The following is a 25,085-nucleotide window of genomic DNA, read 5'->3' as shown; positions in this document are numbered from 1 at the left end:
CAAGGTGGAAGCTTGAGCCTAGGAGTTTGAAACCAGTCTGGGCAACATGGGGAAACTCCGTCTCCACAGAAGAAAAAAAAAGAACAAAAAAAAAAAAAAAAAAAAAAAAAAAAAAAAAAAATTCATCTAAGGATCTCAGGTAAGACCATAAATGAGATATTATTGTATTCAACTCAATCTGTTTTATTTCAAAAGCCTAAACCTTTAATGGTGTGAATTGAAATGGTGCATGAGCTCATCCGAATCCTGAGATCTTGAAGTGTGGGACAGTCTGGAATCCAGGTTTTCATGCAAACAAAGAATACACGCCTAACATTCATTTCTATCTTCGTGAGGAAGAAGTATTATGTCTCAGCTAGAGTAGATGGCTTGATTCCTTAATCCATCTCAATGCATTTTCCCAGAAGATCTTAAGATGTTCAAGCAAAAGCAGACACATATTTTTCTCCATCAATACCTGTGGTCCTCTTAGCTGCATAGTATGTGTGACTGCTGAGATAAGCTAGAATGTGTTGACTGTCCCAGGGGGCTGGAAGAACAAAACAGCTTAGTGCACACTCAGCCTACACCTCACCTCTTCAGCTTGGTGACACTGTGATGCCAGTACTTTGACATAGGAGACAATGGCCATTTCACCCACACTCACATTCAAGAACACTAAGCATTTATGCTCAGCTTTTCAGCATTCTCAGAAAAATACAAAAATGTTATCTGTTTAAATCCAAGACAATTTCAAAATAAACCTGAAGCAGGTTTTGCTTTGTTTTTGCCCTTAAAAAGCAGAGCACTCCAGGGATATATTTAGCAGACCCTCCATTTTGTAGTTAATTATAGCAGATACGTGTTTGTGTACCACTTACAAAAGAGGATGCTCCCTGCTTCTCTTCTACACAGCACCTTAATGCTCTGCTAATGCTCTGTAAGTACACATGAACAGCAGTATGACAGTGCATTAACGTTCTGGCCAACAGTGCCCTCCTGCTCCAATTGCTGCTACTTCTTAAAAAAAAAAATTCATGGCATGCTATTTAGTGTACAAAGTGTAACATCAGTGAGAATGATTCCAGCCACCAAGTAATGAGAATACTTGAACACAAAGTTTATTTAAGGATTAAAACACATTAAGAATTATTTGGTTGATTTGTAAAAAGAGAAGGGATTGGGTTTGAGGGTGTAGGAGAGTGGGCGGGGTTCCCCAGGTCAACAGTATGCCCAGTGGCCAAAGCTGCCATGGCAAGGTTGAAGGACACAGTGCAGGGAGCAGCGCCTCATAGACAGAACACGTACGTATCATAGATCAGACACTTCCAAACGCCAGCAAGATTCTTAGAGGGAGTCAAACCTTCCAGTCATCACTTCAAAATCGTTCCAACAGGCCCTCTCTCTATAAAAAAAAACCTGTGATCCAGAAATAGCACTGGCTTGACAGATTTCTCTGGTCAGATTTCCAGTCCGATTTCTCTAACCAGAATTTTTTTCTTTACTGGTTTTTCATGTGAACCAAAGTTTCTAGTGACAACTGTTTGGAAATTTTACACAAGAGATATACTTTCCACAACTGGCTTGTAGAAGCCCTGTTTCCTGCTCTGAAAGAGGAGGTTGGATGGTCGCTGATTTCTGGACCTTGGACCGCAGGAGGCAGGTGGCATCATTTTGAAATGCTGGACATTTTCAAATAGGTTTTGACTTAAGGACACACGCTTTTTATCCTACAGGGAGTTGAAGTAAGTAAATTACAGTACTTTATATAGAAACCTTGAGTTAATTATGAGGTTGTGCCTGATTTATAGACAAAATGCCATAATGAAATCTGGATCATGATGAGAAGAAGTGTCCAGACTTGAAGTCTGATTGAAGAACTAGAGGCTGTAAACAGAGAGAAATGCAGTAAGTCCCACGGGAAAGAAGAATACCTGTTTGGTAGGGATCAGATGTCTTTGCAGCACTCAGCTAAAGAAAGGAAATTTCATCGCCAAGAAGCCATTTTAGCCAAGTGGCACTACGGCAGCAAAGCGGCAGAACTGAGCCACTCTTCCTGACAACCTCATAAAAGGTCAAGGAAACCACGTGCTAAGGCTTGTTTGCTGGAGGAAGCATCCCAATCCCAACCCTAGCCCAAGTAGACTTGGCAGCCAGATATAGGCCAATATATGGCCCTTAAATGGTTGGATAACTTGTTTTTTTTTTTTTTTAATCGCCTTCATATTTTAAATGAAAGGGCAAGGGTGTTTTTTGTTTTGTTTTGTTTTGTTTTCATGGTCCTAGAATTCCTCGGGCATGTTCCCCAGCTTTTCTTCTTAATTTCTGGAGTTTTCAAGGGAGACTTGCTGATCGAGTGGGCTTCAAATCTGAATTTCTCCTTCTGGGGGAAAAGACCCTCCCGTGTCCCCTAGCTGCCTGCCCCATGGTAGAAGAGTGTCTACCTCTGCAGCTCTTGCCATCCTCCTGCAGGGATCCTGTTACACAGCTGCAGAGAGGCCCGTCCACGCGGCTCGTGCAAATCTGCTCACACCCTCCATTGTCCTCACACCAGTCCAGCCCTACAAAAGAGCAGTTAGGCAAATTAACTACAGACAGTTCAACCCTTCCACTGGTATGGAAAGGCAAGGCTTTAAAAAGAGAAGTGGACAAAGAAAAGCTCAATGCCATTGTTGAGTATTTGTAAGTCAATGAAAAGATTTCCTTAAGGAAACGGGTGATCTTCTCAAACCCGGTGTCCCCAACACCAGCCTCCTCATCCACTGGACCCATATCAGAGGTGAAACCCATCTGAGCCTTCAAATCCCATTGTTTAGTAATTTAGGGTGTATTTTAGAGAACATACGTACTTTTTCTTCTAATAGGTCCCACTGAAATGATCTGTTCTTTGGGTTCTTTTAAATAATCTGTGGCAATCCTGGAATTTTGTGGGCAAGTCTGCAAGACAGAACACCAGGAGGAAAATTTCACACGATTAAGCTGATAACTTATTCTTCACCATGTTTTCACCTCTAAAACAGGCAGTGGCTCTGGCCTCAAGCATTATTGCTGCTCAGATTAATTAGAACCAATGCATTCTTGATCATCGAATCCACTGGGACTCTAGGCTATGTGTTGAACAGAATTAAATATACTCTTCACACTGGAATTAGTAGTTTTTCCTTTTCAAAAATCTCTCCTTCATTTCTGATTGATCCACACTGGAATTAGATTCAAAGAGGCTCCCTGCCCAGGAATAGGATTGCTGTATCTCATCAGACACTAATGTATGCAGTATCATTTGTGAGTTGCTCTAACCATAATTCACATCTTGATTCTGCAAACACGGTGTAAGCATAAGCTGCAATGTTAAAGGCTAGGGGCCAGGTATTGGTGCAATCACATCTTAAGGACACAGCCCATACGTGGTGGGGGTGGAAGCCTGACATGGAGGAGATGACTGGTTTGCTCCCTCATCCCTCACCCCCTCTAGAGCCCTGATGTAGATCAGGTGAGCACAGGACACCTGAATAAATTGCATCCTGAGCTCAGGAATTTGGTCCTGTAGTGGAGTGGAACTTGGCCCACTGGTCATCAGAATCAGGCTGTCTGGCTCCTTGAGACTCTAGTACAGTGGTTCTCAACCAGGCAAGCTGGCAACATCTAGAGACATTTTGGGTTTTGCAACTGGGGGAAGGTGTGATTGGTATTTGTGGGTAGGGGTGAGGGATGGTGCCAACATCCTACACTGCACAGAACAGTCCTCCACAACAAAGAATTATTTAGTCCAGTATGCCAATAGTGCTGAGCTTTGAGAAACAAAGTCTAGTGTTAAGCCAATGACTGGTTGATATTTCAGAGAGAGGAGAGTAAATAATATTATTTCCCCGTGTTCTCTCACATTGTCCCGTCAAAGATGACTGTCCACCCCAAGCATCTCTGCATGATTCCAGCCCGGCCACCTGGCATTCATAATCCTCATGTTGGGAAACTGAGACAGTGAGAAATAAGGCTAAGCACGTTGTTTATCACACTTTCACTTACGATTTTACAGGAGTACTTTTCTGAGTCACAGAGCGACACTGCACAGTGAAGGTGAACTTCATCGTAATCCCCTATGAATTTAAAGACGGTGACGTGAAAGCGACAGGTCAGGGAGACCCCGTTCTCCTCGATGCCAATGGTGTTATCTTTGATGTTCTGACACCTATTCAGAAAAAGTAATGGAATCTTTGCTTCACATGTTTTCCTCTTACACTTTAATCCTCATCTTCATTTCAAAATTTCACATTTCACATAAAACCGTCATAAATGGCAGAAATGCCTTTACATTTGAAAGCGACCTCTAGACTGCACGGGTTTGTCATTTATTGTCACTCCTTCATATTTTCATAGTTTGTTTTGAAACATCAAATACCACCTCGAATTAGTATCCTAACTGCAACTAAAAACAAAATGACTGCAGGGACTACACTCAATTTCCCCAAGCTTCAGTTTCTCATTCTGCCCACTCATAATGCGGTGTTTTACCGATATCAATTTAATAAACACAAGATTCAATGTTACTTTTTCTGTACTTTCTTCAGTTAATTATCAATGTTGGCAGGGGCCCCTGACCCAAACCCTGTTGGGAATAGTTCCCTCATGTCAAAATAGGTAGAGGCTGGAGGGGAAAGAAGACCCATCGGGGTGAGCTGCAGAGCTGCTTTCATGTAGCTGCCTGCCACTTTTCTCAGCCCCTTCTTTCTTGTGGTATTGAGTCAAGAGACAATGTCAGCCAAGACATCTCAGGCCGAGATATCTTGCTTCAACTATATATAGTTCTCCAAATGTATCAGAGGGTCCTACAGCCCTATGTCTTTTTATTCAATGTTTCCCCCACCTGGAAGATCTTCCTGCTCTTTGTACAATGCATCACTCCTGCTCTTTCTCCAACACCAGTTCTATGGCACCTTCTCCTTTATAAATGTCCCCTAGTCATGCCTGGACCAGGCACAAGCAAATGGCCTTTCCTGGATTTGCCAACAGCCCTCTGTTGAGCTCCTTGAGTCCAGGAACCAAGACATGAGGAAGTAGCTTCCCACCCAACCACAGTTCAATTTGAAGACCTTTATTCAGACAGACCCTAGGGTAAGCTGAGATTTATGAACATGCTCCCTGGCTCACTTTCTCTCTCTGGGTCAAGTCTATTAAATACCATTTTAAAAATGCTAAGTGCTACCATGTCCTTCAAAGGAGACACAATCCCTGTAATCTGGTTTTGCATTTGTAGAGTGTCTCAGATCTTAACCCTTTTACGTTGGGAAAGGAATACAATAAGAGGAGGAAGAAACACGGACAAAAGGAGAAATGTGATTGTCACCCACTCATCTAGGCCTGTAGGACAGCAAGTGGTCACCATGTCCCTCCCTCTGCCTCTAAGGAGGATAAACACCAACTCAGAAATACAAATGCCTTAGTGAGGTCTTTGCTGAAAATTCCACAATACACCTCAGCAACCCATGCCACTCACCACACCTAGTCACTTAGGGAGTCAGTGTGTCTTAAAACCTAAAAGGATTCCTTCTCTGCTCCTTGATAGTTGTGTGACCTTGAGTGCACTCTGTGCCTAGCCTTTCTGAGCCTGTTTCATCTGCAAACTAGTGAATGTCTATTGTTTGTCTTCCCAGAATCACATTCTTCTTCACTTGGGAAACCATGCCTCTTCCCCTCAACCACAGAGCAAATTACAGTATCATAGCACTCTCTGACAGCCATAGGATGGGTGCTGACCAGGCCGGGCAAATGCAATGATGCATACCCCTACCCCCCAAATGAAGGATAGGCAAGTGATCCAAGATAGGCCTGGGATTCCGTGCACTGGAGCTAGAAGTACTCTCCCCTCATTGGTTACAATGCTGTAAGAATGTGAGTCTAGGATTGCCAGTGGCTAACAAGGTCAATGAGAGAGAGAGAAAAAAAGAGGAGGAGACAAGGGATAAAGCAAGAGGAGAGTCTTGATAGCATCTGTCTCCCTGGGTCCAATCATTCCTGAAGTCACATCCACTCCTGTGATTTGATGTTGTAACCTTTAAACACCTTGGTTTTTGCATAACCTAGTTTGAATTGGTCTCTACCACTTATAAATAATTCAGATTAACACATTCACCCGCTTAAAGAATTATTGTAGGCTGGCTGGGCATGGTGGGTCAAACCTGTAATCCTAGCACTTTGGGAGGCCAAGATGGTAGGATCACTTGAGCCCAAGAGTTCAAGACCAGCCTGAACAACACAGTGAGACCCCATCTCTACAAAAAATAGAGAAAATTAGCCAGGCATGGTGATGTGCACCTGTAGTCCCAGCTACTCAGGAGGCTGAGGTAGGAGGACCACTTGAGCCCAGGACGTTGAGACTGCATTGAGTCATGATCATATCATGACACTCTACCTGGGCAACAGAGTGAGATCGTGTCTCAAAAAAAAATTATTATTATAGGCTTCAAGATGGCTAACTAGAGGCACCCAGAACTTGTCTCCCTAGCAAAGATGAACCGAAACAGTGAGTAACCTATCACAAGTTGAATACAGCATCACAGAAAGAACACTGGAATTAAGCAAAAGAGGGACAGAGGAGGTCTGAAGCAAGAAAATAGAAGGAAGCAAAGCAGTTGGCCCTGCTAGGGTCAGCTTGGAGCCAGGAGAAACTTCCCAATATGGGAAAAGGTGATGGAGAGATCCCCAGTGGTCCATATTCCACTGCAGACTTTGGTAACGCTAGCCACTGGAGAGCCATCTGGGCCCTGAGACTAGTGCTACCTAGACTCCGCATAACAGTATTGTTCCAGAGAAGGAGTTCACACTGAATCACACACCCTCCAGCCCCCCAGACCCAAGCAGCTGCAGCATGGTACCATGTTAAAAGTCCAGCCCCATCATACTATATCCTGTCCTAAGGCCCAACAGGCCCTGCTTCTCCACATCCCTGGAGCCCTGCTAACACCCACCCGCCATGTCTACTCAAAAGGCTACAGGTTCACAACACTGGCTGGACTTGGTGATGCAGCTGGGTCCCCTGCACTTTAACCCACACAGTGTCCTTTACCCTGGGGAACAGTGATGCAATGCATCAGGGAGGCTGTCCCCATGACAAAGGGAGCTGAAGCACAAGCTCCCCAAAACCCAAGAGCCGCCTGCCTGCAGCTGCTGCCACTGTCAGCAACTCTGCCACTTCCCCAGCAGCAGGGTCACCAGACACTTATATACACCTTCAGGGGGCCTGAAGGTCAGCCCACCAGGTGCTGTCATGGGGCCTGAGGACAAGCCTGCCCAACCCACCACTACTGGTGCCCATGTATGCTGTCCAGGGATCTGGGGATTGACTCACCCACCACTCACCACTGGCACCCACATACGTCTTCCAGGGGTCTAAGGATAGGCCTGCCCAACCTGTTTCCACCACCACTGGCAACTAAGTGTGTTGTTGGGGGGACCTAGGGATCAACCTACCCCACCCACCAACACTGATGCCTGCATGCACCATCAGGGGCGACCTGACAACAGACCTGTCCCACCCACTGCCAGTGCCCACATGCACCATCAGGGGACCTGAGGATCAGCCCATCCCTGTGCTCACACACATCATCAAGGGATCCGAAGACAGGCCTGCCCTGCTTCCTATCCCCAGCACCCATGCACATCATCTGGAGGCTTACAGTTGCCCTGCCCTGTCCACCACTGCCAACAAATACATCTGCCTTTAAACTTTGCCTTTTGGGAAGCTAAGGACAGGCCCACCCAGCCTTTCACCACTGCCAGAATTCACCCATATGTGACACCTGAGGGCCTGGGGACTGGCCCACCACCATCACCACCACTGGCACTCCCATGTGAGCCTTTGGGGCCTGAGAGTTGGCCCACTGCTGCTACTGCCATCACTGATGCCATGCACACCACTTAGGGCCTGAGGATCCACCAATCCACATGGCCCACTGCTGCCACTGACTGAGGATTGGCCTACCCAGACCTACTACCATGAGTGCTTGTTAATGCCACCCAAAGGTTGGCATGCCTGGCCTGCTATCACCACCACTGGTAGCCAAGGACTGGCCCACCTGGCATCCCTCTCCCCAGCAAAGCTTCATCATATCCTCCACTAATAGCCTAAGTTACTGACTAACTCACAGACATGACTGATGTTGATTACAGTTGAAGAAATCGTATGGAGACTACACTACTGTGTCCTCCCAGAATCAAAGCCAAAGTCAAACCCAACCAGCATTATAGATACATCTATAGGAAGAACTCTGTCCCTATAAAAGCCAATCCATAAAATTGGAAGAAGCAATTATTATACCAGATGCACAGAAACAAACATAAGGACATAAGAAATATATATCTATATATTATATATTATATATTATATAATATATATTTTATATATATATTATATTATATATATATATATATATAATTCTCCAGCAACACATCCCAGCAAAAAAAGAAATCTATGAAATACCTGAGAAAGAAATATAATGATATTAAAAAAGTTCAGTGAGATACAGGAAAACACAAGTAAACGATACAAAGAAATCGGAAAAACAATTCATGATCTGAGTGAGAAATTCAACAAAGAGACATATAAAAAGAACCAAACAGAAATTCTGGAACTGAAGAATTCAATGAATGAAATTTAAAAAAAAAATTCAATCAACAGCTTCAACAATATACTAGATCAAACAGAACAAGGAATTTTTAAACTTGAATAGAGTTTTGAAATAACCTAATCAGGTAAAAAAAAAAGGAAAGAAAAAGGAATAAGAAAGAAACAAGAAATCCTATGTGAAACACAAGACATTATTTATAATATAAAGTGACTATTCTAATTTTGGGAGTTCCAGAAGGGTTAAAAGATATGGAAAGATATAGAAAATCTGTATAATGAAATAATAGCTAAAAACTTCCCAAGTCTTGCAAGAGATATAAACATCTACATACAGGAAGCTCAAAGATCCCAAATAGATTCAACCCAAAAAATGTCTTCTCTAAGGCATATTACAGTCAAAATGACAAAAATAAAAGACAAAGAGAATTCTAAAAACAGTGAATGAAAAGCATCAAGTTATATATAATGGAATCCCATCAGACCAACAGCAGATATCTCAGAAGAACTCTTATAGGACAGGAAAGAATTCAATGATATATTCAAAGTTCTGAGAGAAAAAAAAATACCTGCGAATCAAGAATACTATACCCAGCAAAGCTATCCTTCAAAAATGAAGAAAAAAATAGTATTTCCCAGAAAAGCAAAAACTGAGAGAATTTACCACTGGGCCAGCCCTACAAGAAAATCTCAGTGTGTCCTACATTCGAAAGTGAAACGATGGCATATGACAACATAAAAACACAAAAAAGTGTAAAACTCAATGATAGAGCATACATACAAAAGAGAAAGAGAAGGAGCCAAAAGTTACTACTGTAGAAAACCACCAAACCACAATAATAAATGATAAGAGATAATTAAACAAAGAGTATATAAACAATCATAAAACAATAAACAAAATGATGGGAATAAGTCTTCACTTATCAATAATAACCTTGAATGTAAGCAGATTAAATTCCCCACTTAAAAGATATAGACTGGCCGAATGGCTAAAAAGAAAACAAACCATTTATGCAGTCAACAAACATGAAAAAATGTTCCTCATCACTGGTCATTAGAGAAATGCAAATCAAAACCACATTGAGATACCACCTCACACCAGTTAGAATGGCGATCATTAAAAAAATCTGGAGACAACAGATGCTGGAGAGGATGTGGAGAAATAGGAACAGTTTTGACCTGTTGATAGGAGTGTAAATTAGTTCAACCATTGTCGAAGACAGTGTGGTGATTCCTCAAGGATCCAGAAATAGAAATACCGTTTGACCCAGCAATCCCATTCCTGGGTATATATCCAAAGGATTATAAATCGTTCTATTATAAAGACACATGCACATGTATTTTAAACAGCACTGTTTAAAATAATGAAGACTTGGAACCAACCCAAATGCCCATCAATGATAGACTGGATAAAGAAAATGTGGCACAAATACACCATAGAATACTATGCAACCATTAAAAAGGATGAGTTCATGTCTTTGCAGGGACATGGATGAAGCTGGAAACCATCATTGTCAGCAAACTGTCACAAGAACAGAAAACCAAACACCACATGTTCTCATTCATAAGTGGGTGTTGAACAATGAGAACACATGGGCACAGGGAGGGGAACATCATACACCAGGGCCTGTTGAGGGGTGGAGGGACTAGGGGAGGGGTAGCAGGGGGTGAGAGGATTAGGGAGGGATAACATTAGGAGAAATACCTAATGTAGGTGATGGGGGGATGGATGCAGCAAACCACCTGTATACCTATGTAACAATCCTGCACGATCTTCACATGTACCCCAGAACTTAAAGTATTATAAAAAAAAAAACCTCAAATGTATGTTGCCTACAAGAAACTCACTTCACCTGCAAAGACACATATAGACTGAAAATAATGAGATAGAAAAAGACAATGTGTGAAAATCAAAACCAAAAGTAAGCAGGGGTAGCTGTAATTGTATCAGATATAACAGACTTTAAGTCAAAGGCTGTAAAAAGAGACAAAGAAGATAATTACATAATGATGAAAGGATAAATTCAGCAAGAGGATACAAGAATTCTAAATATATATGCATCCAATACCAGAGCACCCAAATATATAAAGCAAATATTATTAGATCTAGAGGGAGAAATAAATTCCAATGAAATGAAAGTTGGGGATTTTAACACCCTATTCTTAACATTGGAAAGAAAATCAACAATAACAAAAAATTTATTTAAATTGTACTTTAGACCAAATGGACCTAACAGGTATTTACAGAACATTTTACCCAACAGCTGCAGAATACACATTTTTCTCATTAGTACACAGAATATTTTCCAAGATAGACCATATGTTAGGCCAAAAACCAAGTCTTGGTTTTCAAAAAAACAAATTTTTAAAAATGGAAATCATATCAACAATTTTTTTCAGCCCATAATGGAATAAAACTAGAAATAATGAGAGAAATTTTGGAAACTGAATAAATACATAGGAAGCAGATAACATGCTCCTGAACAACCACTGAGTCAATGAATAAATTAAAAATGAAATTTAAAAATTGTTCTTAAATGAAAATGGAAACAGAACATGCCAAAACATGTGAGGTACAACAAAAAGCAGTGCTAAGAGGGAAGTTTATTACAATATACACCTACATAAAAAAGTAGAAAACTAAACCCAAAAATTAGTAGAAGGAAAAAAATAATAAAGGTTAAGCCAAAACTAAATGAAGTGTAGACTAAAACAAATGAAGAATCGATGAAATGTAAATTTGGTTTTTGAAAAGATAACAAAATCGATAAAGCACCAGTTAGACTAACTTAAGGGGAAAAGAGAAAAGCCAAATAAAATGAGAACCATACAAGAAGATAATACCACTTAACACCACAGATATACGAAGAATCATTAGAGACTGTTATGAACAAGTATACACCTTGTAAAACCTACAGAAAATGGATAGATTCCTGGACACATACAACCTACCAAAGTTGAACCAGGAAGAAATAGAAAACCTGAACAGACCAGTAACCAATAATGAGATGGAATCAGGAACAAAAAGTCTCTTAGCGAAGAAAAGTCCAGGACCAGTTGTCTTTACTGCTAAATTCTACCGTACTTATAAAGAAGAACCAACATCAATGCTTCCTAAACTATTTCAAAAAAACTGAAGAGGAGAAAATTTGAGGATTCTTCCTAGTTCATTCCACAAGGCCAGCATTACCCTGATACCAAACTAAAACTAGACTAGGACACACCACACACACACATACACACACACACACACACACACACACACACACACACACACACACACTACAAGCCAATATCTAAACATAAATGCAAAAATCCTCAACAAAATACCAGCAGACTGAATCCAACAACACATGAAAAAGATAATACACAGTGATCAAGCAGGGTTCATTCCAGGGATGCAAGAATGTTTCAATATATACAAATGAATAAATGCCATACATCACATAAACATGAACAATAAAAACCATACAATTATCTCAATAGATGCACAAATATAATTTGATAAAATTCAAGGTCCCTTTATGATAAAAACTCTTAAGAAATCAGGTGCAGAAGGAACATGCCTCAACATAATAAAGGCCATATATGACAAACCCACAGGTAATATCATACTGAATGGAGAAAATCTGAAAGTTACTGGAACAAATCATGGATGCTTAATCTCATCACTCTTATTCAGCATTGTACTAGAAGTCTTAGCCCATTCAATCAAGCAAGAGAAAGAAATAAAAGACATCCAAATTGGGAAAGAGAAAGTCAACTGTCCCTTTGCAGATAACATGATCTTATATACAGAAAAACCTGAAGAGTCCATCAAACACTCTTAGAACAGATCAACAAATTCAGTAAAGTTGCAGGACATAATGATAACATGCAAAAGTCAGTAGCATTTCTATACACTAATAATGAACTAGCAGAGAAATAAATCAAGAAGGCAATCGAATTTATAATACATAAAAAAATAAGAGATCTAGGAATAAATTTAACCAAGTAAGTGAAAGAGCTCTACAAGGAAAACCACAAAGCACTGATGGAAGAAATTGAAGAGAACAAACAAATGGAAAGATAGCGCATGCTTATGGATTGTGAGAATTAATATTGTTAAGATGATCATACTATCCCTCAAAAATCTACAGATTAAATGCAATCTCTATCAAAACATCAATGACATTCTTCACAGAAATAGAAAAAAAAAATCCTAAAATTTGTATAGAGCCACAACAGACCCTGAATAGTCAAAGCAATACTCAGTAAAAAGAACAAAGCTGGAGACATCACACTACCTGACTTTTAAGTATAGTGCAAAGCTATAGTAGCCAAAACAGCATGGTATTGGTATAAAAACAGGCACATAGACCAATGTAACAAAACAGAACTCAGAAATAAATCCATGTATTTACAGTCAACTGATTTTCAACAAAGACACCAAGAACATACACTAGGGAAAGGATGCTCTCTTCAAAATCTAGTGCTGAGAAAACTGGATATTTATATGTAGAAGAATTAAATTATACCCCTGTGTCTCACCATAAACAAAAATCAACTCAAAGTGGATTAAAGATTTAAATGTGCAACCAGAAACTATAAAGCTACTAGAAGAAAGCAAAGTGAAATTGCTTCACCTTTGGTAAAGGAAATATTTTATGGGTAAGATTTCAAAAGCCCAAGCAACAAAGCAAAAAATAGACAAATGGGACTATATTAAACTAAAAAGCTTCTACACAGCAAAGAAAACAATCAACAAAGTGAAGAAATGACCCATTGAATGGAAGAAAATATTGGCATACTATCTATCTAACAAGAAATTAGTATCCAGAATATGCAAAAAACTCAACTCAACAGCAAGAAAACAAATAATTCCTTTAAAAAGTGGGCAAAGGATTTGCATAGACATTTCTCAAAGGAAGTCATACAAATGGCCAACATGTATATGAAAGAAATGCTCAACATTACTAATCATCAGGGAAATAAAAATCAAAACCACAATGAGATATCATGCCATGCCAGTTAAAATGGCTATTACTAAAAAGACAAAAAGTAACAAATGCTGGTGAGAATATGGAGAAAGGGGAACTCTTCTACACTACTGGTAAGAATATAAATGAGTATAGCCATTATGGGAAACAGTACAGAGGTTTCACACACAAACACACACACACACACACACCCCTAAAAAGAGAACTACCACATAATCCAGCAAGACCACTACTGGATATGTATTCAAAGGAAAAGAAATTAGTACATCAAAAGAATACAAATACCCCCATGTTTATTGCAGCCCTATTCACAGTAGCCAAGATATGGAATCAACCTTAGTATACATCAGTGGATAAATGGATAAAGAAAATGTGATATATATACACAGGGAATACTATTCAGCCTTAAAAAGAAATGAAATCCTATCATTTGCAACAACATGGATGGAACTGGAAGTCATTATGTTAAATGAAATAAGCCAGACACAAAGACAAATATCTCAAGTTCTCACTCACATGTGGGAGCTTAAAAAGTTGATTTCATGGAAGTAAAGAGTAGACAGTTACCAGAGGTTGAGAAAGAAGCAGGGATGAAGAGAGGTTGGTTAATGGCTACAGACATGCATTTAGATGGAAGGAATAAGTTCTAGTGTTCGATAGCGCAGCAGGGTGACTACAGTTAACAACAAGCTATTGTATATTTCAAAATAGCCAAAAGCGAAGATTTGATATGCTCCCCACACAAAGAAAAGATACGTATTCAAGGTGATGGATATCCTAAATTCCCTGATCTGAGCACTACACGTTTAACGCATGTATCAAAATCTTACGTGTATTTCATAAATATGTAAATGTATCAATAGATTTTTAAAATAAATTCATATAAAAAGTAATTATTGTAAGGAGTGATGAAAATGTTCTAAAATTAGATTATGGTGATATTTGCAATGCTCTGCAAATTTACCAAAAACCACTGATTTTTACACTTAAAGCAAATAAATGATATTATATATAAATTTTCTTTGCAATAAAGCTATTTAATGAATTGTTATAAAATCTATTATAATGAATGCAAACTGTCTAACATAACCAGAAAGTTTTTCTTTAATAAAGATAATTATTGTGGTTGGTCTATAGTCTTTTCTTCTCATCCATTCATTCAAGGCATTTTGTTGTGTAATCACTATGTTTCAGGAAATATACTAGGTGGTAAGCATATAGTGGTAGATAAAAAGAAACTTGTTGAGCCTATCGGCTATTATGTCAATTTCTTTTTTATTTTTATAGATGCCCTGTTCATTAACCTCATTATAGTCTTTCATTTCCAGAATTCCACATTCCTCCCAAATTGAAGTTCAAAGTAAACAGCACAGAATCCCCCCTTTGAGAATAAAGCATCTTGTAGTTAATGCCACATGGACTTGGGATACCTACCAGTAAATTTCTGTATGACAAGTTACTTGATTGCCTGTAAAAGGAGGCTTATAATATCTACCTCATAGGTTGTCTTCAGAATTAGATAAATTAATAAATGCAAAATGCTGGCCTTACAGGCAGCCAACAAACAATAGTTTCCGTTCTCTTGTCTAAAAAATGATGCAGACAATATTACACTAGAAACTCTGAGACTGTTGTCTGTAAAAATGTTACTCACCCTCCTTCAATGATGAAATATCGGAGCTTATCATTGCTATCTCGGGAGGGCGTGGCATAGCATTTGTTGAGCGTTAGGATTAAATGTGTGGAGTCAGCTCCAACCACAAAAACCCCTACATATAGCACATCTCGAGTCGTCAACACTACTTCGCCCTGGCGGTAAGGATGTTTGTAGGAGGCATTTTTGTAGAGCGCCATCTTGGTGGTGAAGCTGCCTTCTTGGGTTGGAACTGTCAGGTTAATTACACTAAAACAGAAAACAATGATTAGACAGGCACCCAAAACAATGTTACCTATTCAATTACCTACCATTTTTCAGGCTAAGAATGCAGAGAGAGAGCAAAGCATGTAGTAGCAAAGTCTAAGGCTGTGCTGTCCAATATAGTACCTGCCAGCCACATGGGGCAATTTACATTTAAATGAAATAAAATTAAATACAACTAAAAATTCAATTCTGCAGCCCCCCTGAGCCACATTTCAAGTGCTGAACAGCCACTTGTAGCCACCACATTAAACAGTACAGATGGAACATTTCTGTCATCACAGAGATTTCTATTGAACATTGCTGGTTGAAAGCATTTCGGCTCAAGAAACATGAATTATGTTTTTCCTAGGGCATCAAAGACAAACGCTAGCAATTTTGATTATGCTAACCTTAACTGTCAAGGAAAAGAAAAAGCAATGTGCACAGCCTATGAGATGCCTTACCTTAGCATAGGCTTCACAACAGAATCCAAGGAGATCTTGATATCCAGTTCGTAAGCACATGAAAATTCCACACTGATCGTGCGGTCTCTGGTAATTATGTTGCCAGTGTTATTGGCACTTTCGATCCAGACTGTGTTTTTATACATGATATGAGTGCCATTGGACTGCAGAGCAAGGGGAAGTCAGAAATCATTACATCTGGGAATAAGTATGTAGATTACATGTTAAATCCATATCCCTGAAAGCAGAGACATGGCTTCCTTCCATACATAACTTAGAGGCCAGTAAAAATCAGCATGGAGCTGGCCTTAGGATTTACTTGGGGGAAAAAGGTATTACAATAGTTATCAGTAGCACCCTTCAGTCTGATAACCTTGAATACCCGTGGAAGGTGATTTCATGTACTACTGAATTCTAACCACTACCAGACCCCAGCTGTCTGTGGGACCCCAAGCTAGGAATAGCATGAACTATTTCCATTGCTGGGCAATGCTCAATTTGAAATCTCTTCTCCACCAAATCCATCACCAGACATGCCTGCAAGGACCAAAATGAACAAGCGCAAGTTTCACCTCCTTACTCCCTTCAGCCTCTGATAAAAGTTTTAAGGAATAGAACCATGAAGAGAAGACACACAGCAAGATGGAAAAAGAAGAGAAACAAGATGCTTTGCTAACCTATACATTGGATAATCTGACATTAAAAGTTGGGACCTCACTATATTTCTGAAGCCAGCTGTTTTTTTGTTCTGTTTTGTTTTTAGAGATGGGGTCTCACTGTCACCCAGGCTGGAGTGCAGTGATGCTATCATAGCTCACTGCAGCCTTGAACTCCCGGGCTCAAGTGATCCTCCCATGACAGCCTCCCAAGTAGACACAACCACAGGTACTTTCACCATATCCAGCTAATTTTTAGATTTTTCTTTTAATAGAGACAGGGTCTTGCTACATTGCCTAGGCTGGTCTTGAACTCCTGGCCTGAAGCAGTCCTCTGGCCTTGGCCTCCCAAAGTGCTGTGTTTACAGGCATGAGCCACAACACTTGGCCTGAAGCCACCTGTTAAATGAGATTTGGGACTCCCTTACCCACTGAAATAGCTAAGCCTGGATGTATTTACCTCAAAGCACAATAGAAGCATAAAAGAAGTCACAATTCTGTCCACACAGAGTAAAGAACAAGAGAAGGCATCACGAACCAAGGAAAAAACACATCACTCTTTCAACTCCGTCAGCCACTTGGCATCAAATGATGACTGCGCCTGCTGTCTTTCATTTTGCACTTGCCTCTTTCTGTTTTCTAAGGAGCATATTTCTAAGCAGATCACCCTGAAGTTGGATTTAAGGACAATAAATGTGCAAACACTTGAAGCTGTCGCTACCTCTGCCAGGTGCTCTTTCCTGCTGGTTCTCTCACCTGCACAATGTTTCCACAATTTCCTTTGGTGTTGTTGATCTGAAAGGAGATAAAATCTTCCCCCTCGATGCCGGTGCACTGTCTGTCATTGATCCTCACGCCCTCCCGCTCAAAACCGAGCTGGAAGAGTTTGCACTTGGATATGGACACTTCCATCTGGGCTGCTTTGCAGGTCACCTCTGCATCAATAATGTCATGTGAGTCTGTGGGAACAATTATTATGAAACGCAAATCAGTGGAGTTGGTCTCGCTGCAGGAGTGAGAGAAAGCATTCCATTACCATTCTCCTTCAGAAGAGGCAAATGATCTCCACCCAAAGGCCACAGTGTTTCTAATTATGCTTTGATCAGACCAAATGAGCAAATGAATTCAGTCAAAGCAGTAACTTGGGCATTAGTGGAGCCTTTTAAAAAAAGAACAAAATGCTAACAAAGTGTCTTCTGTCTTCTCTTTACAAACCCAGGTCTTCCACCACCATGTTGGTAGCAGCTACTTTTCTGTAAGCTACATATTGAACATATGCAGCATCTCCCATGGGGCCTTTCTGGGTGGGGAGGTGGCCCGTGTCACTCACTATTTCCGTAGGGGGGCGGCTCGATGCAGCCACACAGCTCCCCACCGTTGCCCAGCTCACAGGTTCGGTTGGGACAGTCCGCCCCCACACAGGGATCTTCAACCACTCCTGCTAAAAAGAAAAACACGCAGAAACATGCACAACTTGACTTTCACACCTACATGCCATAGCATTTGGTTCCACTCTGGACTTGCCACTTTAATCACATTGGAAATGGTCAGATGGCAGCCACAAGTTAACAGACAGGTCAACCTTCCAGAAAATACATCAACAGCTAGCAAATAGGTGCTGGCTATGGGCTTGGATTAGCTTCTTTGACCCTCACAAATGCTCCTCAAGCTGAGTATTATAAGCTCTATTTCACAGTTGAAACTTGCCCAAGGCGAAAAGTGAAGGTAAGTGGTGAAGAGCGAACGCACAGATGCTCTTAGCCCCAGTAATCTTCACACGATTATGGCACCCACTACACTATAGCACAACAATTTGCACTGATAGGTATATAAAGAGTAGCATCCAAATCATTTACCTCTACATCCCAGCCCTCAACTACCTCATCGCTGGTGCACAATAAATATGCATCAATAATGAACATATTAAGGCCAAGACGATCCCGGAGAAGTCTCCCACACCAGGCCTTCTTAGTCCTTTTTGATTCATGGCCCACTTTCCCCCATGATCTTCTACTTGATTTTGTAAAAATAGACCAAGGAAAAACCTCCACACCACTCACCAACATTGACTTAGATTCATGGTTCTGTTTTGCCAAAAGGGTAAAACTATAAGTAAAATAAAGACGTTATGGGGGGTATCATCATCATGTTATTATGAACAATATTCTGTAACGGAGGAGATCACCTGCAAGATAGTCAATGCCTCAGTTTGAGAACCACTAATTAGGAGCATTTTCTTTTAGATATTTATTTCTTTATTTAAATAATCATTCTGCCTATCAAGACAGACTATTCCTCCTGTTCATCACAGTATATGATGGATAGTGCTAAAGAAACAACTGTTCAATCCCAGCAGGAGCCAAGTTGGCTTCCAGAGTTTTTTTTAAAGAGAGTTTTAAAAGGATGCAAAATTTCATTTAGACAAGAGGAATAAATTCAAGAGATCCACTGTACATCAAAGTGGCTATAGTTAGTACCAATACACTGTACATTTGAAAATTACCAAGAGTAGAGTTTAATGTTCTCACCACAGACACACATACCCACACACACAGGGAAAAAAGAGTTTAAAAACAAAGCAAAAAAAACAAGCTGCCCACAGCTCCATACACCTCTTCTGACTCAGCTGCCATGTCCCTCTGGTAGGTAACTAATTACATTAGGTGGGAGTACATGGATGGCTCAGCATCAGCATGTCTTAATTTCTGGAAAGACAACTGAAAGAAAGCCATCAGCATAAGTTGATCATATTTATTTTTAAAAGACTCCCTTTTATAAAGATCCTTTCACTGGCCCAGTATATTCAGCACCTAGCACAGTGCTAAGCATATGGCAGCCACCAAGTGAATGTAAGGATTGACCAACTCTGTATAGGAATGACAAGGAGACTAATAGAAAGATGGCACAGAGGTTACAGCGCATAGGAAGGAAGAGTTCATTTACAAATATGGTAGTCCATCTGCCAAGTGGCAAATAAGACATGCCCTTAGACAGGGGGAAGCTTTGAGTATGTTTTTAAAATGATATATGTATTTTTTAAAATTCCTGAAAATTTGGGCCAGGCATAGTGGCTCACACCTGTAATCCCAGCACTTTGGGAGGCCGAGGCAGATGGATCACCTGAGGTCAGGAGTTCAAGACCAGCCTGGCCAACATGGTGAAACCCTATCTCTGCTAAAAATACAAAAATTAGCTAGGGATGATGGCAGGTGCCTGTAATCCCAGCTACTCGAGAGGCTGAGGCAGGAGAATCACTTAAACCTGGGAGGCAGAGACTGCAGTGGGCCGAGATTGCACCATTGCACTCATGGGAGATTGAGTGAAACTCCATCTCAAAAAGAAAAAACATTTCTGACAATTTGAAAAGTTCAAAACAGTGAATTTTTAAAGTTATTGAAAGTATTCTTAACACAGCAGAGTAAAATATTAATAAGAAATATTTCTGTTAGTTTCCAACAGAGACTAGTAATTTGCTTCTTAACAGTTTCTGAAATTGCTGAAATGTATTTTAATTAACTGCATTGTTTTTCGGTTCTGAATTAAGTGTATTCCTACACTTGATCAGGTTTAGTCCACAAATTTACCAATGTGTATGTAACGTCTTGGAGTCAGCCTATTTTCACAGTGGTACCTGTATACACACTGGGTTGTTGTTGTGGGTCAGGGTACAAAACACACATTCTATTGGCCACACTAGTGTGAGTGACCATTTGCATACATGGACACACGTGTATGTCTATGGCACATTCATATGTGTTTCGATACATCTGTAATTGCTCTGCTATTGATTAACACAGTAAGAAAATGAACAAATTGAATAATAGAAATACACATCAAAATAATTTTCTTACTATGAAAAAAACCCACAAGATTCTACATATCTTTATTTTACCAGCTGATTTAATATGTGTAATCTCCACAGTCAACTGCAGCTTCCTTTCAACCCAGGTAGACATAACCAGCTCAGTTCCAGCTCCACCTTCCACCTGCCCTATGCCTTCCCTTTCTGATTGATAGAGGATCAGCTCATGTTAAAGGAGCCAAGGTGAAGCTGTTTGGGAACTAAAATCCAGGGGGAATCCCACACTAGGTCCTTCTACCAGGGCTCTTCCAACCCAAAGAGCCCCATCTTCTCATGTTTGTTTTCCAAATTCCATAACTGGACAGGAACCATAGGTGGGTTAGGCTCCCTGGGAGGGGCCATCACCGAATCTCAGCTGCAGTTCACAACTCTCTACTATCCAATCCTGGAAGCAGATCTATCAGTAAATCTGGAGAGGACCTGTCATCCCTAGAAAAAATAAGGCTACCAGCAAAGCTGTTCTATTTATGGAAAATGGAATCCACAGAAACAAAATAATTCTCTTACAGCAATTCTCCTTCTCAATCCACTCGGTGCTAAGGATCCCGAAGGAGCGGCAGGCCTCCCCGTAGGCGGCCAGGGAGCCGCACAGCTGGAACTTCTTCTGGTTGTAGCAGCCATCCAGGTAGCAGGACTCGTAGAAGGGGAGGGGATCCAGAAGCCCATAGCAGGGCTGGAAGAAGCCCTTCATGTCGGTGAGCTTCAGGCAGTAGCCGTCACCCTGCATCTTCTGGATGTGCACATTGTCACACATGGCTGCATACTGTGAGAACTGCAGCTCGTTACAGCTGGGGGCAAGAGGTCTGGTCAGACTAAGTGAAGCAAACACAGCCATCTGAGATCTCCAGCAGAAGGTAAACCACATCTACACCTGTTTTGCTACCCCTGAAGTTAGTGCAGTGTGTCAATCCCAACACTAATTAGCTTTGTGGCCTTCGGCAAGTCAGATGCTAGTGGTCTCTATTCTATCCATCTAAGAAAGCGAAACAATTGCTGTTGTTTATATCACTGAAATACAGTGAGGGTAAAATGGGATGATGGATTAGTGGCCAAAGTGCCATATGAAAGGCAGATATTGATATAATAACCATGAACACTTTGACATAATTGATTGATATGATTGATATAATTGATAGAATAACCATTAACAGGTATCGATATAATAACCAATAACGAAGATAGTAGTAATGATACCTGGTGGAATTAAAGATTTGAAATGAAGCCTTCTAAGCCAATTCCACTTTAGCTATTAGAGACCAAAAGCAAAACATTAAAAGAAAGCTGGTTTCCAGCTGATAATAGTTTATTTAAAAAGGAACGGAAAGGAAAGGAAAGGGAGGGGAGGGGAGGGGGAAGGGAAGGGGAAGAGGAAGGAGAAGGGGGAGGGGAAGGGGAAGGGGAAGGGGGAAGGGGAGGGAGGGGGAGGGCAGGGGAGAAGAGGAGGGCAGGGGAGAAGAGGAGGGCAGGGGACTGGGGGAAGGAGAGTGGGAGAAGGGAAGGGAATGGCAGGGTAAGGGAAGGGAAGGGAATGGGGAGGGAGGGAGGCAGGCCAGCATTTCAAACAGAATTCTAATTCCTCAGGAGGAACTGAACTTTGCCTATCTTTTGAAACACTTGGATGGCTTAATGTAGTGTTCTAAATGTAATGTCCGAAGTTCTCTCTTTTCTATCTGTGGGTCAATACATGGCTTCTAGAGTATGCACCAAATTAGGAATCCTGGAATCTAGTCCTGGCTTTGCCATACATGGGGCCTCCTTACGTAAGTCATTCTCTGTCTTAGTCTCTGTTTCACCTAGGAAAGGAAGAGATTGGATAAGATATCGCCCAAGGTTTTTCACAGCTCTGAGTCCCATAATTCACAGGATAGTCTAATATATGATACGTTGTTCAGTGTCCACTTGGGGCAGGGTCAGAGAGGGCTTAAAGTGTGATTTCCATGGCTGAGGATTTAGCTGATATCTAACATGTAAAGCAATGTGATTGAGCCATTGTACAAGCAGAGAACTAACAAGAAACAGAAGCGTATCTACAGATCCAGAAAGGAATCAACATACTTAGCAGCCCTGAGGGGCCCTAAATTAAAAACCTTTGGAATAACTTCTTTAGCTCACTCTCTCTCCCTGATGGCCAGGGAAAGAGAGTGGGCCTGATAATAACCTTTGTAACTTCTGTTTTTAAAAAAGGCTTTCCTGATTCCCACCAACTTCTATCTATACAACCACAGTCAAGCCTTCCTGTAAGAGGCAAGGACGCACAATGAGACCCAGCGCTAAGGGAGGAAGAGAAGGAGGGAGAGAGGGAGGTAGAGAGGGAAGGAGGGAGGGAGGCAGAAGTCAAAGACAGCCCTTCTCCTTCTGAGCCAACTCTTAATTCCATGCCCAGCAGGGTACCTAGGTCCCGGGTGGGCAGCTGGTCAAGGCTGCAGAGTTCTCATCCTGGGCACACTCTTCTGCTTAGCCAAGGGCTGGATGACATGAAAATTTAGTCATATCATCTAAGCCCAACTCCTTCCTCTGCAATTCACGAAATTACTGGGGCCTCTGATGTGCCAGTTTTTAGCATCAAAACTCCAAAGAGCTTTGGCTCATCTCTGTAGGAGGGCAGGGGCAGTGCTAAGGAAAGTGCATTCCTCATTCACACCACCCACAGACATGAGAGGACCTGGGCCACAGGCTTGAACTTCTACACCCTCACCTCTTCTGCATGCCATTGGTTTTCCAGCTCTGGGCCAGCACTACGCTGCTCACCACCGGCTTCCCTCGCAAGGTCACATAATCATCTGTTAGGTCCCCATTGAAGTTACCACAGAGACCACACACTTTGTTCTGCAGCCTCTCGCTGATGCTGATTTTAATGACGTTGAAGCCGTTGTAGTATATCTGGATGTCTGGGCTGGTGTCAATCACCAGAAACCCCTCACTGCTGTAGATTTTGGTTGCCAAACCAGTTATAAATGGAACATTGACTTGTGTGCCATTCACCTAGTGGAGGAGGGAGAAAGAGAGAAAGTACTCTTAGAGCAAGGGTTGGCATACTTGTTCAGGAAAGGGCCAGGGAAAATATTTTGGTCATTGCAGGCCCTGTGATCTCTGTCTCAATGACTCCACTCATGTCCCTGCAGCATCCCTCCCGGCCATAGACATTACGCAGCTAAATGAGTGTAGCTGTGTTCCAGCAAAGCTTTATGTACACAAACAGGCTGCAAGCAGATTTGCCGGCCCCTGCCTTAGAGTTTAAAGGCGTTCAGTCATGTTACTGCATAGTTGCTCCAAAGGAGCAGAAGTAGAGGAGAGGAGGTGCGAGATAAGGGAAGCTGAGAAAAGCATAGCCCACAATGAATGGCTGGATTTTGGTATAAAACTCTCCCCAGCATAAACCAATTACTGCAAATGAAATCCTAATCCTGTGCCAAGGGGAGTTGAACACAGTTAAAGTGGATCTGGGCATCCATGTTTATCGTTTTCTTGTTTATAATGTTCAAACTGGAGGTTCCCCCAGAGGACCTGCAGGCACATTATTTTCTGCATTTGTCGTTTTCCTGCTTTCTAACATTTTCTTTCCTTAGCCCTTGGGACAGAATATAACATGCTTTTCCTGTACTTACAAAATAAAAATTTTCTCCCCAGACTATTAGTAGCTTTTGTACCTTAAAATAAAAAAAAAAGGCAGACACTTTTTAAAAACACGAGTCTCTACTGTTTCGGCTAGCTTGGGGTATTTTGTTCAGCCACAATGCCGGTTTTGCTCTCTCAGGTGGTCATTTTCATTTTCTAGCTCCTGGACTCTGGACCAATGCTGTCGTTGCCTATCTGGGCCAATTTGCAAAAGGAATGAGAATGTCGAAAACAGTAGCACCTTTCACTGAAGTTAAAACCAGTGTTAAATTTCAGATGCTTCATTTTAAGCTCACAAAATACTGCTGGTCTTTTTCCTGACGATGGATAATACACTATTTGATGACTCTCTAATTAAAGATACACCCAAGGCCTGATTATCTGAGCAGGAGGAAAACAGATACACGCATTAACACTCAATTCCAAAAAATGTTAACGTGTCTATTTCTGGGTCCCTCCCTCTCTGTGCTCACAGCGCTAGGCCTGGCTCCATCCTTCAGGGCGACCTGCTGCAGCAGCCTGCTCTAGCTGGGAGACTGGGTCACCATCAACAGTTCATCTGAGCAGATGAGCTTCTTAAATCGAAGGGGTGAGAGGAATTCAAGTTGGAGAGCCATATTTGTTGTGGGGGTGGGCGGGGGGGGTACATTTATTTACACACAGGTGTAAGATAAACAAGAAACCAGGCAATGGGCCTAAGGAGGAGCCAACCTAAGAGAAATTCACCCCGTGCAGCCTCCCATTTCCTGCCCCTCAGCATGTCAACATGGGGCCCTTGGATAATGGAGTTGTGCTCCGGTTTCTACACAGGATGGTGTTTTGTAGGCAAATGCTTGTTTTCTCTTAGCTTATAGAAAGGATGGCAGGGATGAAGGGTGGATCTTACTACAGGAGGGCAGAGCCAAGAATAACCTTAAGGGCTGTTAAAAACAAATGAGATGCTTTTTGGAAAGTAATCAGAGTAAGAACTGATTTAACTACAGTTTGATCACCTGAAGTCCGATTTGCAGCCA

The 25,085-nt window shown here is 41.3% G+C and overlaps 1 protein-coding gene across 1 annotated transcript in view; it reads right to left on the bottom strand.

The window, feature by feature from the left end:
- Positions 1-1,075: 1,075 nt before the first annotated feature.
- The window catches only part of LOC108300492 (tubulin-specific chaperone cofactor E-like protein), a 165,233-nt gene continuing 141,223 nt past the window's right edge, over positions 1,076-25,085 (bottom strand). The window contains exons 21-30 of the mRNA XM_037736754.1: positions 23,153-23,439; positions 20,965-21,245; positions 17,926-18,036; positions 17,352-17,554; positions 15,940-16,103; positions 15,230-15,478; positions 4,003-4,165; positions 2,829-2,916; positions 2,424-2,540; positions 1,076-1,866 (exon numbers count right to left, since the gene is read on the bottom strand). Coding sequence (XP_037592682.1) covers positions 1,766-1,866; positions 2,424-2,540; positions 2,829-2,916; positions 4,003-4,165; positions 15,230-15,478; positions 15,940-16,103; positions 17,352-17,554; positions 17,926-18,036; positions 20,965-21,245; positions 23,153-23,439 — 1,764 coding nt within the window. The 3' untranslated portion in view covers positions 1,076-1,765. The remainder of the gene's footprint in view (positions 1,867-2,423; positions 2,541-2,828; positions 2,917-4,002; positions 4,166-15,229; positions 15,479-15,939; positions 16,104-17,351; positions 17,555-17,925; positions 18,037-20,964; positions 21,246-23,152; positions 23,440-25,085) is intronic.

The sequence above is a fragment of the Cebus imitator genome, unplaced genomic scaffold (genome assembly GCF_001604975.1).
Source record: "Cebus imitator isolate Cc_AM_T3 unplaced genomic scaffold, Cebus_imitator-1.0 Scaffold28, whole genome shotgun sequence".
Taxonomy (NCBI): Eukaryota; Metazoa; Chordata; class Mammalia; order Primates; family Cebidae; genus Cebus; species Cebus imitator.
The sequence above is the reverse complement of the archived record's forward strand: the minus strand, read 5'-3'. Positions and strand labels throughout refer to the sequence as shown.